The following is an 18,286-nucleotide window of genomic DNA, read 5'->3' on the forward strand; positions in this document are numbered from 1 at the left end:
AATCAATTATAACTATTATTTATTAGGTTGAGGGCTTACCTGGTAGCTCAGCTGGGAAAGAATCTGCCTGCAATGCAGAAGACCCCAGTTTGATTCCTGGGTTGGGAAGATCCTCTGGAGAAGGGATAGGCTACCCACTCCAGCATTCTTGGCCTTCCCTGGTGGCTCTGACAGTAAAGAATCTGCCTGCAATGTGGGAGACCTGGGTTCGAGCCCTGGGTTGGGAAGATCCCCTGGACGAGGGCATGGTAACCCACTCCAGTGTTCTTGCCTGGAGAATCCCCATGGATAGAAGGGCCTGGCAGGCTACAGTCCATAGGGTCACAAAGAGTTGGATACAACTGAGCAACTAAGCCCAGCAGAGCACACTTTAGGTTGAACCATGTTATACTGCCAACGTCTGATTCTTTATGACCTTCAAAATCAATAATACCATATGGTTTAACCTAAAATCTCTCATGGGACTGTTACAAGAACTACATGAGATAATATAGGTACTGTGCTTGGCACCATTTGAGGTGCTTAATACATGATAGTGATTATTATTATTAATCCCATGGACGTAGAAGCCTGGTAGGCTACATATAGTCCATGGGGTTGCAGAGAGTCGGGCACTACTGAGCAACTTCTCTCTCTCTATCTTAGAAATCACTATTTTGGTGAAAGTGAGGTCTCTCAGTCATGCCTGACTCTTTGCAACCCCATGGACTGTAGCCCACCAGGCTTCTCTGTCCATGGGATTTCCCAGGCAAGAGTACTGGAGTGGGTTGCCATTTCCTTCTCCAGGGGATCTTCCTGACCCAGGGATCGAACCCAGGTCTCCTGTATTGTGGGCAGACGCTTTACCCTCTGAGCCACCAGGGAAGCCCTTGCAAAGGCCAGGCATATGGTAAATGCTGTTTGTTAAGTAAGTGATTCTGAGAACTTTATGGGTTTCCTACAGGTTAGGGGGATATTTGCGTTCTCTGTGGGTAAAAACTCAAAATTAGAGATGAAAACCTTGTTTGGAGCTTTAACTGTCATGGGCCTGGGTTTAGTACCTGGTTGGGAAAGTAAGATCTCACAAGCTGTGAGGCTTAAAAAAAAAAGTACTAATATGTGTAACATTATGGCTGAATCTTAAATGTATTATGCTCAGTGAAAGACGGAGAAGGCAACGGCAACCCACTCCAGTACTCTTGCCTGGAAAATCCCATGGATGGAGGAGCCTGGTAGGCTGAAGTCCATGGGGTCACAAAGTCGGACACGACTGAGTGACTTCACTTTCACTTTTCACTTTCATGCGTTGGAGAAAGAAATGGCAACCCACTCCAGTGTTCTTGCCTGGAGAATCCCAGGGACGGGGGAGCCTGATGGGCTGCCGTCTATGGGGTCACACAGAGTCGGACACGACTGAAGCGACTTAGCAGCAGCAGCAGCAGTGAAAGACAGACTCCAAAGGCTACATTCTGTATGGTTCCATTTATATAACATTCTAGAAAAGGCAACACTATAGGGGCATGGCTTCCCAGGTGGCGCTAGTGGTAAAGAACCTGCCTGCCAATGCAGGAGATGTAAGAGATGAGGGTTCGATCCTTGGGTCATGAAGATCCCCTAGAGGATGGAATGGCAACCCACTCCAGTATTCTTGCCTGGAGAATCCCATGGACAGAGGAGCCCGGTTAGCTACTGTCCATAGGGTCACAAAGAGTTGGACATGACTGAAACGACTTAGCACGTATGCACATAGGGGCGTAAAACAGATCAGTGATTGCCAGGGGTTAGAAGTGACAGGAGACAGGAGTGTGATCTTGATTGTGAAAGTGGTTATTAGATTATATGCATTTGTCAAAGCTAATAGCCATGTGTACTAAAAACAAAAAAAACCTGGAGAATGTTAATGTATGTAAATTATACTAGAATAAACTGAACTTAAAAAAAAAAAAAGCTAGTTGCTGGGAAATGGTTTACAAAGGGGCGTAAAACAGATCAGTGATTGCCAGGGGTTAGAAGTGACAGGAGACAGGAGTGTGATCTTGATTGTGAAAGTGGTTATTAGATTATATGCATTTGTCAAAGCTAATAGCCATGTGTACTAAAAACAAAAAAAACCTGGAGAATGTTAATGTATGTAAATTATACTAGAATAAACTGAACTTAAAAAAAAAAAAAGCTAGTTGCTGGGAAATGGTTTACAAAGGAAAGCTATCATAGGGCCAACATTATTTTCACAGTAAGGGTTCATGAGGACAGTTCTTCCATGAGCATCTTGGAAGTTCATCCTGAACCAGAGTAAAAGAATTATTATTAGTTATTTAATTTATTGGAGAAGGGAATGGCAATCCACTCCAGTATTCTTGCCTGAAGAACTCCATGGACAGAGGAGCCTGGTGGGCTATAGCCCATAGGGTTGCAAAGAGTCAGACACGACTGAGCAACTAACACACACATTTAATTTATAATTAACTTAAACATTTATTGTCTGTCTTCCAGATGTGGATGAGAGAAGGAAAAAGTCCAGCTCCTGTTCACAAGGGACTCACAATGTAGTGGATGTGGGGTAAGAAAAAGACAATTATTAATACAGCATAACATGATAATTATGTTTGATAATAATTAAGGAATCAGTATATAATTAAATTCTTCACACATTATACAACTAAAAGCACAAGCTAAACATTATGAATATGGTCCCCACTCCCACATTATTAACAGTAGAATGAGAATAATTAAAATTAGCATGTGTTAACGGCTTACTATGTGAGAGGTACTAGTCTAAGCACCCATTTCAGCCTCACAAAAATTCTATCATTTAGGAACTATAGTTAACATCTTTTATAGATGAGGCAACAGAGTCACAGAAAATTTATTTGCCTATGGTCACACAGCTGGTAAAGAAAAGAAAAGGGATTTAAGCCATGGAAGCGTGGCCACATTCTAACTATGATATTGTACTTTCACTGTAGCTCAAAGGAACCTGGTTCACCTGGACTCCTGAAATCTGAAACTAGTGAGTCTCACTCTGCCTCAGTTTCCCTAACATCAGAGGAGAGAGTCAAGCTTGTATAGAGAGGTCAAGTATGCAAAACTCTCTTCATAAGACACCAAGATGAACCATTATTCCTTTTGTGTTTCTTTCCTGTGTTTACCATTTATCCACCCACCCCTACAGCTAAAGTTACACAGTAAGTATATAAATATTGTAAAAAATAGAAGAGGTAAAACAGACAAACAAAAAATGATGAACCAAACCCCCCAAAACCAAACCAAACAAAAAACCCTTCATCCTTCCATAGTCTCACCGTCCAGAGGTACCTGCCACTACCATTTTGGCACATTTCCTTCTAGTCTTTTTAAAAACTTTTTTATTTACATAGCTGCGATCATACTTACATTTGTAATTTTGGACACTGTTTTTTTTTCACTTAACATCAGAGCATAAACTCTTTGCAAACACTATTCTAAGTGGCCACATAGTAACCCATCATACGAATATTCTATAATTTATTAACTGTCCCTTCACAGTTGGATATTTAGGTTGTTTCCAATATTTTCACTATTATAAATAACACTACTATTAACATTCTAGTCCATAAATCACAGATTATTTTTTTAGGCTAGTTTCCCAGAAATGTAATTATTAGGTTAAATGGCATGAATATTTTAAAGATTATATAGAAATGTAGTATTCTTTATAAATAACAAACACATTATTTATAAATAAATGGAAAGTCTTATGGGGGGTCAAAAGTTGATGTGTATATGTTTTTGTATATAAGTGTTTCTCATTTCTTGAATTGGGAAATTGGGAATTGGGAATTTTCTCATTTTTTGGTCAGTGCAGAGACCACCAAACTTTTTCTCTCATGAGCTACTTCCCAATTTTCAGGTACCTAAGCTGATTAAATATTGATCAACTGAGGGTCAGGAAATGGGAGCAAATTTCAGGTATGGAGCTTGGATGCCTTTTGCAAGTCGACTGTCCATAGAATGAGTTAGACTTGATACTTTAGCATTTTTTACCTGGCACAGCACTTTCACCACCATTATCTCAATAACTTCTCCTAGGTCCTGAGTGAGATGGACTGGGGTGACCATTACCACTGGGCTATTGGTCAGAAACTCAGGCCCAGAAAAGAGAAGTATCCAGAAGACTTACTCAGAGTCACAGAGTTGGCTGGAGAGAGCTGGGTCTAGAATTCTAGTCTCATGTTTCTAGGGCTATAGCCCCTGTTCTGGACTAAATTGTATCCTCCCCACCCCCATTCGTATGATGAAGCCCTAACTCCCAATGTGACTATATTAGAGACAGGGGGTAGTAAGGTTAAATGAGGCTATACCTGATTGGATAGGATTAGTGTCTTCATAAGAGGAAGATCAGAGCTTCTCTCTCTGCAGGCTCACACAGAGAAGAGGCCATATGAAGATATAGCAATAAGGCAACTGTCTAGGAGCCAGGAAAAGAAGTCTCACCAGAAAATAACCCTGTCAACACCTTGATCTTGGACTTCCAGCCTCCAGAACTGAGGTAATTAATTTCTGTTGTTTAAACCACCCCTAGTCAATAGTATTCAATTGTGCAAAGCCCTGAAGACTAATACAGATTTTGGTACCAAGAAGTGGGGTCCTGCAATAACAAATGCCTAAAAATGTAGAAATGACTTTGAAACTGGGTACTAGGTAAAAGCTAGATAAGTTTTGAGGTCCATGGCAAATAACCTAGATTGCCTTGAAGGGGCTGTTAGTAGAAATGTGACGTTAAAGGCAATTCTGGTGAGTGTTCAGGAAGAAAACAGAAGTACTGCAAAGAAAGTGACTGTCATTTTTGAGAAGACACATATTATGAAGAGACCATTGGTAGAGCTATGAATGTTAAAGGTGATTCTGGTGAGGTCCCAGATGGAAAGGTAGGACATGTTATTGGAAACTAAATAAAGGTGATCCTTGTTATAAATAGACAAAGAACTTGGTTGAATTGTGTCCTCATGTTTTGTGGAAAGTGATACCGTGCAGGCCCCATGGGGCTTCTGTGCACAAGGCCTTTCTGGGACTCTGTTTCTTTGATTATAGGAAACAACCTTCATTCAGCCTCATGACTTGCCCTGAGTTCCAATGGGCAGATTCAAGCAGTTGTTAGGGAAGGGAGGGGATGCCAGGGCCTTCCAGGTGGTGCTAGTGGTAAAGAATCTGCCTGCCAATGCAAGAGACATAAGAGACACCAGTTTCATCCCTGGGTTGGGAAGATGCCCTGGAGGAGGGCACGGCAGCCCACTCCAGTATTCCTGTCTGAAGAATCCCATGGACAGAGGAACCTGGTGGACTGCAGTCCTTGAGGGTGTAAAGAATCAGACATGACTGAACTGACTTAGCATGCACACATGGGGATGCCAGACCAGGGAGAAACAAACAGCCAAGAGCAGCCTTGGGGCAAAGTCCTGTTTCCCATCAAGGTATACACACAACAATATCTTTGAGCTATTTTGCATATACTGAAACCTCCTCCAGGTGGGAGAAGTTACTGATATGCTGCCCACAAGCATATAGACCCTAGACTAGTTGGACCTGAAGGTTGATGCTGACTCCCACTTACCTCATTGCTAACCCATCAGAAGAATGTCCACAAGCTGATCATGCCCTCTTTGAACAATTATTATAATAAAACTTCTCACTATCTTCCCCAAGTTGGGACACATGGTTTTGAGGGCATTAGCTGACTGTGTCCCCTTTGCCTGGCAAAGCAATAAAGCTATCCTTTTGTCATTCACCCAAAACTCTGTCTCTGAGATTTGACTCGGCACCCATGTACAGAGAAGCTGAGCTTTCAGCAGCAAAAGTGGAAATTCCAAGCGATGAACTTGAATATTTGGCTAAGGAGATTCCTGAGCAGAAGTATTCAAGGTGTGACCTGGTTTCTCCTCGCTGCCCACAGTAAAATACAAGAGGAAGGAGATAAACTGAAGGGAATCTAAGCAACAAGGAACCAAAGCTTGAAGATTTGGAAAATTCTCAGCCCAACATTGCCAAAAAGGAGAACACATGTTCTAGAGAGGATACAGAGGGTGTGACTGGACAGTTACTCTATATGGAGATGACTCAAGCCATTTATCAGCCATCTCTGCAGCTACCAGAAATAGAGATGCGCTTATGCCAGCAGAGACACTGCCAGTTTGGACCAAGGAGAACAGAGGTAACACAAGGACTTTTGAACTGCTGGGACCCATAGGACAGTGGGCTGGGAAGGCAGAACATCCTACCAGAGGATTAGTCTAGAGCTTTAAGATCCAGTGAGGACTTCCCTGGTGGTGCAGTGGATAAGAATCCACCTGCCAATGCAGGGGCATATGGGTTCGATCCCTGGCCTGGGAAGATTCCACATGTCTTGAGGCAGCAAAGTACCTGGGCCACAACTACTGAGTCCATGCTCTAGAGCCTGTGAGCTGTACCTGCTGAAGCCTGTTGGTTTACAGTCTGTGCACCAAAACAAAGAGTAGCCCCTGCTCACCACAGCTAGAGAAAGCCCGCAGGCCACAACAAAGACCCAGTGTAATCAAAATAAATAAAGAAATTTAAATTAAAAAATATATCTAATGGAATCTGCCTTGCTAGGTTTTGGGCTTGCCTGAGACTCCTTTCTTCTTTCTCTCTTTTGGAATGAGAAAGTCCTCCTAACCTGTATTTTGGAAGCATATAACTTGTCTGGTTTCACAGGTTCACGGATGGAGAAGAATTTTTTTCTCAGGATCAGTCATACCTTGAGTCACCCCATACTTGATTTAGATGATATTTAAATGAGACGTTGGGCTTGGAACTGATGCTGGAATGGGTCAAATCTTTTGGTGTTGCTGGGATGGGATAAATGTATTTTGCATGTATCAACTAAAAATTGCCATATCCCTCTATAAGAATGAAGTAAGTCACTAGCTGGGCTTCCCCTGTGGCTCAGTGGTAATGAATCTGCCTGCAGTGCAGGAAATGCAAGGTCAATCCCTGGGTCAGGAAGATCCCCTAGAGGAGGGCACAGCAACCCACTCCAGTATTCTTGCCTAGAGAATTGCATAGACAGAGGAGCCTAGCAGGCTACAGTCCATGGGATCGCAAAGAGTCGGACACCACTGAAAGAGCTGAGCACACATGCACACAAGTCACTAGCCACTGCAGTAGCTGACCTTCAGCACTCCCTGAAAGGAGGTAAGGGTGGAGATCAAGAAAGAGGCACTGTGCTCTGCGAAAAACTGGCAGAACAGGCCTTTAGAGAGATAGTTAGATATTTTTAGGAGAAGATTTTATGAGCTCAGATTCTTGTGTCTCCTCATATCTACAAAAGCACTAAAATCATTAACGGTGACATTTGTTCCTCGTGACTAGCAGCAAGCATCTCTCAAAATGTGTGCCTGACTGCATGCACACCACCCCCACCCCCACCCGCCTTCCCTAAAATCATATATAATTCTGACCTGCCCTTTCTTTGGAGCAGCTCTTCAGAGCTACCTGAAATGCTGTCTCCCAGGCTATCGTCCTCATTTTGTCCCAAATAAAACTTAACTCACAACTTTCATATTGTGCATTTTTTTTCAGTTGATACTTGTGAGAAGGACATGAATTTTGGGGACCACAGAATAGAGTGTTATGGACTAAACTATTCCCCAAATTCATATGTTGAAGCCCTAACCACTCAAATACTGTGTGACTGTATTTGGAGATTGAGTCTATAAAGAGGTAGTAAAAATTAAAGAAGATAATAAGAGTAGGGCTCTGTCTGATGGCATTAGTGTCCTTAAGAAGCAGAAGACATCAGAGCTTGCTTTCTCCAAACAAGTAGAGAAGAGGCCACGTGAAGCCACAGCAAGAAGGCAGCCACCTATAAGCTGGTAAGAGAGGACTTATATGAAACCCAACCAAGCCAACACCATAATCTCCAAAACTATAGAAAAATAACCTCCTGTTGTTCAAGTCATTCAGTCTTTAGTTTTTGGTTATGGCAGCATGAACAGACTAATATATTTTATTTATGCCCACTGGTTTCAATAGACATACCTACTAATTTTCAGGTATGCCTTTTCCTTCCCCAAACAGCATCTTGTTTAGCTGTACAACCCTGAGTTTAAGGAGATGGAGTGAAAGGAATAGATAACAACAGATCTGAGGCTCAGACTTTGCCAGGGATCGTAGGCAAGACAGGTTTTTTTTGTTTGTTTGTTTTTTCTGATTATCAGTTTGTGTGTTACTTGCACAATTGTGTCCAGCTCTTTGCAACCGCATGGACTGTAGCCCACCAGTCTCCTCTGTCCATGGAATCCTCCAGGCAAGAATACTGGAGTGGGAACCCATTCCCTTCTCTAAGGGATCTTCCTGACCCAGGGATCAAATTCCGGTTTCCTGCGTTGCAGGCAGATTCTTTACCATATGAGCCACTTGGGAACCCCCAGTTTATTCATCTGTAAAATAAGATGTGCTATAAGAGGCTCTGGAACTATTCAGATGTGGACTTGAATCCAGCCTCAGACTTTAGTTGTGTGATCTTGACTAAATTACTTAGCCTGTCAGGTTTGGTTTTCTCATCTCTAAACCAGGATACTGTTAGTGCTTACTTTAGGGGATTATTGAGCTAATAAAAAGACATGATGTATACAAAGTCCCTGGAAGATTTTAAAGGGCAATAAAAGGTAATTCTCCTAGATTAATTAAATAAATTGACATATGTAAAGTGCTGAGAAAGGTGGCACTTAGGAAATGCTGTATCGGTGTTAGTTATTATTTTCTTTTTCTAGCAAACAGCATAACTTCAGTAAGTGACAGTCATTATTATTATTGTTTTCAAGTCTCATCTCCCTCCAATTTCCTTCAAACCCCTAAATGCTAACCATCCCAAATGCCAGTTTCCCCCAATTCAGCCCATGGGCTTTTCCGCCCTAGTCCGTCTGTCTAGGGTTTTCTGCTCCATTTCGCCTCCTCCGGAGCTCAGATGTCATCTCCTCTGGGAATCCTCTCTTCACCACCCCGCTCCTCCCAGTCAGATGGAGAGGATCCTTGATTTGTGTCCTGCTAAGAAAACAACTCCATATAGCACTTAGTTCTCTGTGCCAGGTTAACTCTTTCGGAGCCTGCCTCCAAGAGTGGAGGCCGGTGCTGGTGAGCAGCCTCTTGAGTGACACCCAAGGCGTCTAGCCCAGCGTGGGACAGAGAAAATGGGCTGTGCAGAGAAGGGTCCAGTTTAATTCCTACAAACTAGAGCCCCCAACCCTCCTCAGGCAACGCCCACCGTAAAGAATCCCTACCCTTCCTCGGGCTCGGAGTCTCCCTCCCTTGATCGCCGACACCTGAGCAATTTCCCCCGCCCCTGCCCCAACCCCGAGCCAGGCTCAGGGGTCGCTCTGGCTTCCACCCAGCCTCCTCCTGCCCCTCCTCCAGCCCCGGTGGAGCTGAGGGGCGGAGCGAACGGTCAATGGCTGGGAGCGGGCTGGGAGCTGCTGGGCGACCGCGGTGGATTCCAGAAGCTCGGCGGCCTGGTTAGGGGGCTGGCATGGCCGCGTGCTGGTGAGCGCCGACTGCGCAAGGGGCCAGCTGCCACCATGCCCCGGGGCGTGGGCATCGCCCAGCTCTGCCTGCTGGTGCTCGCCCTGCCTGGATGGACCAGAAGTAAGTAGCGGAGCGGAGCGGGTGGGGGGTGGGTGACGGGGGCTTTGTAGGTGGGTGGACTGGGGGACCTGGGTGGACTGGGGGACCTGGGGACCCCCAGCAGCAACTCGGAGCCGCGCCCCTGCTGTCTCCTAGCCCGGGAGCCCCGGCTTTGTTCCCACGTTATGCGCCCCGGGAGGTGGTGGAGATGCGGGAGAGCCAGAGCAGCAGAAAACAGTGGACCCCTCCCCGGCTTGCCGCCCTCTCTCTCCTTTCCCTCTGTTTTTCTGGCTTTTCCGCTGCTTTCCGAGTCTCTCCTCTTTTCTCCAGTCTTTGTGTGTGTGCCTATAAATACGTTTGGATAAAATTGGAACCATACCATATGTACGGTTTTGTGTCTTGCATATTACACTTTATGAGCATTTCCACATCGTTACATTCTCCAACAACATGGTTTCAATGATTGTAAATTCCGCCAAGAAATTGCAGAAGTACAATTTTCAGAAAGTTAAAAACACGACTCTCATACAAATATAGGATGGAAGATTGGCAAAGATTGATCTGATTCTTCAGAGAGGCAGTGAATAGAATGGTAAAGCTAGTTTAAAGCACTAGAGGGAAAAGGGGTGATACGGGGCGTTGGAGACAGTGTTGAAATCCTGTACTGGGACAGATATAAAAGTGGTCAGTGCTCCATGGGGCCAAACAACCATAATTCTTAGTTATCTGTTTATTATGCTGGAGTCATTTGCATCTCTACCAGACTGAAAGTTATAGTTAACACAGAACTTCGCAGAGTATATAGCCTTTAATTACTAGTAAATAAAGGCAAACAAAGGTACATTTCCCTAGATAATTCAGTAATCTGTGAAAAGGCCTGCTAGCCAATGCTCCAAATGTGATGTGAAAGGATATCCTACTTGCTCTTTTTGCTTTATTTCCAAAGTTTGAACAGTTTTTCTTAAGTTGTACTGTTTCTTTATTACTGAGCCTAGCTTTCCATAATTTTTACAATCATAAAGATCATTTCATTCCTTTAAATGTTCTATTAAATATCATAATTCCTTTTTGTTGCAAAGAATCTAGATTTATCAGAGTCACTAGAGCAGAAACTGTCTTTCTGATTCCCCAGTGAGTATCAGACATCTAGCATAGTGTTTGGCCTGTAGTTAAGCACTCAGAAAATGTGTAAATGAATGCATTGCTTCTCATTTTTACTAATATGATAACACTAATGTAGTCTAATGACTTTTTTTTTAGGATGTATTTTGACTGAGAATGCATCGTATCAGTAATCTAAAATGGAAATTAATCACTCATCATTGGGCCAGTGTAACAGAACAAATATGGCCATCTTCTATGTAATTCATTATATTCTATGTGATTCATGTAGTTAGTTTAGAAAAGAATAGCTTTTTGGAGTCCTCACTTAGGACCTCAGGAGTTCTGTGGGTGTGGCCTATTCTTACCAGAGACTAATTTACTTAGGTCTTGAGCAGTTACCACTTTATTAAGATTGTCTGCAACCAGTGTTTGAAGTCTGCCCTGCCTAGAACAAGTCTCTCTGCAAACAGATTTCAGTTCACCTTTCTTGAAAAACAGGAATCTTGTTACCTATCTCCCAGGGTTGTGTTGAGTACAGAGATCTGGGTGGTGAGAATTATTTGGAAAGTAGGATGTGATATGCAAATGCAGCCTTGCCCTTAGGAAGCTCAGGTTAAAGCAATGATGCTTTTGTGGCTTGGGAAGCACTATCACAGTAACTCTCCCCACTAATGATGTGAGATGGGCAGGTGGGTATCATTTTACAGATGAGAAAACTGAAGCACAATGTGAATAATACCCAGGGGCTTGCCCTCCAGATATACCCAGAACCCAAACGCTTCATTCCTCTCCACTGACATCATTCTAGTCTGAGTTACCAGCAACTCTGACAAGGCAAGGCTCCATCCTTGCCTTCCCGCTTCTACTCTCATCCCTGTCCCTACAGCACTTCCACACTTTCAGTCTCCACCCAACCGTCAGAAAGATCTTTCACAAACTGAATACAGATCATATTGCTCTGTGTCTAAACCCTCCAGTGCCTTCCAAGTCACAGGATTTATAATAAAATCCAGACACTTTCCATGCCCTCTGTGATAGCAGACCCCCTATCTGTCTTGCTGACCATATCTGCCAATTTCCCCTCTCATTTGCTCAGTTCTAGCTACTTCTAACTTCTGCTTATTCCTTAAATAGGCCAAGCTGTTTCTGCTCTTGCTGATCCTTTTCCCTGGGACACTCTTAGACCCGTAGATCTTTGCATCTTCTTTCCGGTCCCTCAAGTCTCAATTAAATGCTATCCTTGAAGATCATCCTAAATTAGGTACCCCCTCTTCAGTGTCTCTTTATTTTATGACCCTGTTGTACCATATGAGAATATTTGTATCATCCTCTTCCCATCTCTAGAAAGTAAGCCAGTGAAGTATACACAGATCTACCACTCTATTATCAGCACCTGGCAGAGTGCCTGACCCATAGTAAGTGCCAGGAGCCTGGAATCCACAGGTCTCCTAACACCCCAATGTGGAGTCTTCCCTGTTGGCACTGCATGCCTGGCTTAGCTAGGGTACAGAGATCTGGGATTCCAGTGATGTGTTTGCTGTATTGGCAGGAGGAAGTGGGGAAGGCAGCCCCCAGCTGCAGCATGAACTGATAATACCTCAGTGGAAGACTGCAGAAAGCCCCATGAGAGAAAAGGTAAGACTCAAAGCATCTCATTTTCACAGGCAAAAGCTGACAACTCTGTTCTGTGAGGCGTGGGGGTCACCTACTTAACTTTTCTGGAGGTGCTAATGGTTATGACCAGTAGTTCTGTTTCTGGCCCACTCTGTCCTCTGTGTACTCCACTTTTGGAAATCCTCGACGGGACTTCCCTTCACTGTGTGACAACCTACTATAACACTTCCAGATGCCAGTAGTTGAGGAAATGAAAATCCATGTTAATGCTGGCATAAGCTAAATGCAAGTATGTTTCACAAAAATCACTGACTCTCAATTGGGATTGACTAAATGTTGTCATTAGTATCTTTTGCTCTGCATAGTATGTGCTTCAGTTTATTCATGAGATGATATACTTGGAGTGAAAAATGACAATCCAAACTATTTTAAAAATAAGAGGCAGGGTAGGGCTTCCCAGGTGATTCGGTGGTAAAGAACCCACTTGCCAATGCAAGGAGACATGGGCTTGATCCCTACGTCGGGAAGATCCCTGGGAGGAAGAAATGGTAACACACTTCAATATTCTTGCCTGGGAAATCCCATGGACAGAGGAGCCTGAGGGGCTTCAGTTCATGGGGTCGCAAAGAGTCGGACACGGTCGAGCAACTGAACACACACACAGGGACCTAGTACTGCCTTAAGTCTGTCTTGAAATCCAATAATCTTAAAATTCAGTAGACTCCTTGGGCCACAACACTAGCAGAATGGCTAGGCCTCATTGAGGGGATTGGGAATAAGACAGACAACATTATCCCATTCTTGCAGGAAGGATCTGTGCATCTAGGATAGTCTTTGGTTCTGGTTCTTATAGCTGAAGTGAGACAGGAAAGAAAGATATGTTTGCTGTGTGCCAATAACCAGCTATCGGACCTTTCACTTTCTGAGCGCAGTTTCCTCATTTAAAAAAATAGGGCTTAGAGGGGATAAAAAGGAAGAGGACTGGAGAGGAGAGGTGCTTAATAAGAGTGCTTTGGGTTCAAACAGTCAGTGATTTATTGGGCAACATATAACAGCAAGATTATAGTAGGAGAGAGAGGAGAGAGCGGTGTCAGGAAAGATTTCAGACTTCTAAGTCCTTGAGTCTGGAAAGGTAAACGGAGAGTAGAAATGCCCAGAATCTGTGCAATTATAGCTGGGGGAATGCAAATGTGTCCAAAAGAGTGCTCCAATTTGGAGGAAACTTACAGCAAAAATATTAGGACAAATGAAAGCAAATGATATTTTATCCTAAAGATAATAAATGCATGGAGTTCATTTCATCCAAAACTAGGAGAGACTGAAAATAGCTCCAGGAAAAGTCTAGACAAATTAATGGATGGACATCTTAGGGCAGGTTATTTTTAAAAATTCAGATCTTGGATATCCCAGCCTATCCATTATTGTCTGAGGAATGGATCTGATACTTTTATAGATGCCTCTCTGTTCTCTCCAGATGTGGGATGCCGGGCATCCTCAGGAAGGGCCTGAGAAACAAAGTGGAGCTCAGATCCTGTCTTTGTTCCCAGCCATTGTCTGCCTAGGATCTGCCCAGGTCATTGTTCTTTGTAGGACTAGCTTGGCACCATAAATATTTGTTGAACAAATGAATGAATGTCAGAGAGGGAATGTCAGAGAGGGAGAGGAGAGGTAGGTCTCAGTCAGGCATCTTATTCTCATTCATGTAATTACTTCATTTAGCAAATGTTAGTTGAACAATGCATACTAAATATACATATACTATGTCTTAAGGGGGATGTAGACACATAGTATAGATTTCCAATACCCTGTACAGCTGAAGATCTATTTAATCTACCTCAAAAGAGAAAGGCATTTAAAACCCTGCCCTGGGGAAGTATAAACAGTGGGTCAACTCCCTTCACTTCCTAGGAAAGGTGATGTTGCCCCTTCCTAGCACAGAGTGGAGTTGCGAGAGAAAAACCTGAGTAAATCTGGACAGGGAAGTTACATGAATCTTTGTAGTGCTGTTTCATTGTTTTGGTTGCAACATCTCCTGGAAACAAGGAACATCATATATTAAATATCAGTGTCTGAGCATCTTCTAGACTAGAGAGCAATAGTTTTGGATTAGCCACTTAAATATTCATACTCAGGCTGCAACTTGTGTCTCTTTGGGGGAGAAGTGACAGTGATTTGATTTGTGTCAACTTTCCTTCTTTGTGTGTGGACTCTAGTCTACCTTCCTCTTAGAAAAGGGAATAGATACAGCTCTATTGCTGTAAGTGTCCACTTGGGACTGTGTCCCTGATGCTTAATGTGATTGGGCAGGGCCCTTGCTCCAGAACTCCCCAGAGTGAACAACAAACCAGAAATAGGTATGGGTAGAGCTGAATCCGAGCATCAGAAAATAAAGAAGTGAATTTCTTAGTGCAAGTTTTTGCGTAAACATCCCTGTCGTTTCCTTTTCCCGTGTTTTTGACATGTCCCTTAAGAGAAGTGAGTAGGATGAATTTGCAAAACAAAGCAAAGGACAGGGTTGCACAACCATCCAAGATCACAATGTTCGGACCATATCAGAGCCCTTGGTGGCACAAAAGCCTCAGGGATGCCCAGGACCCTAATGGGAAATGGGGTTTGAAGCTGATAAGAAGAGAAATGTGCTTAGAAAGGGCAGGCCCCCAACCAGAGGTGGCAAAGCAGGTGACGCACTTGCTCATACCTGCCAAAACTAAGTTTTGAGGCTGGCCTTACAAGGGATCGAAGCTTTCCTCTAGCAAGAGCTTCATGTGAATTGAAAGAGACTTCACGAGTTTATCACTTCCTTGGTCCCAAATTGGAGAATGTGTATCTGAAACATCCAAATAATCGATCCTTTTAAAAATGTTTAAATATGTAAATACCCTGTTTTAATTAAATAATATCTGCCTTTAAGAAAAGTTCAGCTGTGCTAAATTGAACTTTTGTTAAAGCATGAAAGTTTATGATGACTTGGATTTCTGATGTCTTTGAAATTTTCCACAATAATTAGATAAAAGGAGATTAAAAAGTCCATTTCTGAAAATATAAAAGGCCATTATAAAAACATGGGAAAGTACGCAAAATAAAATTAAATTGAATTATGATCTCACTGAGCTTCCCTGGTGGCTCAGTGGTAAAGAACCCAACCTGCAGGAGATGCAGGTTCAATCCCTGGGTCGGGAAGATCCCCTGGAGAAGGAAAATGTCAACCCACTCCAGTATTCTTGCCTGGAAAATCCTATGGACAAAGGAGCCTGGTGGGTTACAGTCCATGGGGTTGCAGAAGAGTAGGACATGACTGAGCAACTAAATAGCAACAAATGATCTCACTAACAAGAAGTAACTATGGTAACCTTTTGGTTTATTTCTACTTTCGTCCTTTTATAAAAATATGTATGAATAAAGCATACAGTGTTATGTTTTAAACCTTTGTGCTTAATCATTATCATGTGTACTTTCTTGATAATTTAAAAATGATTGAAAGCCATAATTTTGAATGGCTGTCTAATGTTTTGTCATATGAATGGATTATTGGTTATTTAACCATTCTCCTACATTTGGATTATTTGGATTTTTTTCATTAGTTATTATTGTAAATAATGAGCATCCTTGTGTATAAACCATTGCCTGTGTTTCCATTTGTTCCCTTCAGATAGAATCTTCTATAGGGTTTGAGGGTCTAAACATTTTTAAACTCTTGGTTCATACTGTCAGATTATTTTCTGGTGAGCAGATATCAGTTTAAATTCTCACAGGCAGGGTGTGAGAGTGCCCATTCTATAGTATACTCTGCTGCATTGTGATTTATGTTTTTTTTTTTTTTTTAATCTTTGTTGCTTTGGTTTTTAAAAAGATATCTTTAAAAAATACTTTTGGATGGGGGGCAGTTACCAGTGATGCTGAACATGTTTTTAATGCTTATTGACCATTTGTATGATACTTTAAACGGTCTATTCTGGGTATCTAGCTACTTTGGTTCTTAGTAAATTTTTTGTGTAAAATGTATCTTTTGGACCTTTAAATCCTTACTTGGAGGTTCTTCCAGTTGTCTCCTCTGAGATGATTAAGGAATATCCAAACTGAGAGCCACTATAAAATAAGAGTCCATGATGAAGAGGCTTTCCCTGGTATCTTAAGTAGCAGCCAGCATGTAACAGGAGCTTCCTGTGTGCCAAGCACTATAATAAATTCTTTATGTTTACTTTGTCACTTAGTCCTTACAATATCCCCACAAAGCTGACTATTACTTCTGTTTTACAAATGAAGCTGAGCTGTAGGGAGGTTCAGTAACATGTCTGATTCCACAGCTGTAGTGTTGAAGCCTACACTTGATCCCAGATCTGACTCCACCCAAATTTGCTGTCCAGGATCGTGTTTTTTAGGGTTTGCCTTTACCAGGCCTGCATGCATGCTTTTACACCACATTTCGGCTTGGAGTTTCTTTCCTTTGTCTTTGAGGAGAAGGCAGATGGGGGAGGAGAATTGGGTCCGTCTGGGACTGAAGTTATTTCATGTTTGGGCTGCAAGTGCAGTTGACCCTTTCTCATTCACTTCCTGTGGCTCCATCCACGTCAGAGCTCTGGCTGGACCCTCTGTCTCTCCCTGGGAGCCTCGGCCCCTGCTTTTCGGAACTGACATTCTTTCGTTGTTTCTTTTAGCATCCACTCAAAGCGGAGCTCAGGGTGATGGCTGAGGGGCGAGAGCTGATCCTGGACCTGGAGAAGAATGAGTAAGTGGACTTCTCCTTTGTCTAAAATGAGACAACCCACTTGAGTGGCAGCGCCGGATGCAGGTGCCACTGGCTTGGAAGGAAGTAGTTAATGAAGTGACCCAGGCTGTCAGCCTGTGGTTCGTTTACTGAGAGCATTCTTGCAAAGCCTGCACTTCTACCATCTCTTGACTTGCTGTGAAGTTACTGGACTGTTTACCGTCTTCCTTGAATTTCCTCAAGCTGGGGAGATTTCTGGGGCCTCTTAGGGATTCACTGTCTGTTTGTGAGAGAGAGAGAGAGAGAGACAGAGAGACAGAGAGACAGAGAGACATGAAGGAAGGGATGGGCTGGAGGACTTGGGCAGCTGTCTTCCTCGCTCCAGCACAGCGCATGGCAGGAAGTGAAGGAGATGAGAGGAAAGCAGCAGGGAAGAGAGAGGCGAGGTGGGGTGTTCGGGGATTTGACCCTCACACCCTGACTGCTCCTTCTCTTCTGGCTCAGTTACTTCTGAGCTTCTGCCAATATGGGCATGGGCAGCAGTCTCCTGGCTTCATCGGCCTGGTTCTTCCATATCCCCAACCTCATTTGTCTTGGGTGGCTGCCTCGCTCAGAAATATTTCCACATTGATTTGCTGTCAAGCACAGTTGTATCTTGATTGATGTTATCGAGCAGATAGACATAAGGCACGGTTGCATGTGTTGCCCATTCTTTGACCAATCCCAGTCTGTTTTGGGCACTGGAGAGCTTTCCTTACTTGGCCAGGGCCCTCTGAAGGCTTCTGCTGTCTCCTCATCAACAGTCCTGCTTACATTCTGCCACACAGACCTTGCAGATAAGGCTGCATGGCTCAGCGAACTGCCTGTGTCCTCTTGGCAGCCTGTGGAGTCTCCTGGAAGCAGATGAGTAATCACACACATCACTGCCAAGAAAGGGATAGATAGGGACCTTCCCATATCCAGAAGGATGGGAATGACTGCTCAGCTTGGGTGGAAAGCAAGAATATAAATTATTCCAAATTTGGGCTTTTTGGACACTTGCGGAGGAGGATGAGTGGTGTTGGAAGTGCATTATAAGCATGACTTCAGCAGTGTGTGCAGTGCTCATCCATGTTTTTCCTCTGCCTCCAGGATGCGGTGGCCTTTAGGAAGCCAGAAAAATGGGCATCTCAGTCATTTTTGCAGCTTTCCTCCTTGGAGTGAGAGCAGTCCTTTCCTTGTGCCTTCCTCCTGAAGTGAAACCGGCCCAGGAATGTGTTCTTTCTGTTC

The 18,286-nt window shown here is 43.4% G+C and overlaps 1 protein-coding gene across 1 annotated transcript in view; it reads left to right on the top strand.

Annotated features, from left to right (window-relative positions):
• ADAM19 (ADAM metallopeptidase domain 19) overlaps window positions 9,223–18,286 on the top strand; it is a 94,388-nt gene continuing 85,324 nt past the window's right edge. Inside the window, exons 1-3 of the mRNA XM_018050109.1 lie at window positions 9,223–9,615; window positions 12,248–12,333; window positions 16,968–17,038. Coding sequence (XP_017905598.1) covers window positions 9,549–9,615; window positions 12,248–12,333; window positions 16,968–17,038 — 224 coding nt within the window. The 5' untranslated portion in view covers window positions 9,223–9,548. The remainder of the gene's footprint in view (window positions 9,616–12,247; window positions 12,334–16,967; window positions 17,039–18,286) is intronic.

Source organism: Capra hircus, chromosome 7 (assembly GCF_001704415.2).
Source record: "Capra hircus breed San Clemente chromosome 7, ASM170441v1, whole genome shotgun sequence".
In the NCBI taxonomy this organism is placed as follows: domain Eukaryota; kingdom Metazoa; phylum Chordata; class Mammalia; order Artiodactyla; family Bovidae; genus Capra; species Capra hircus.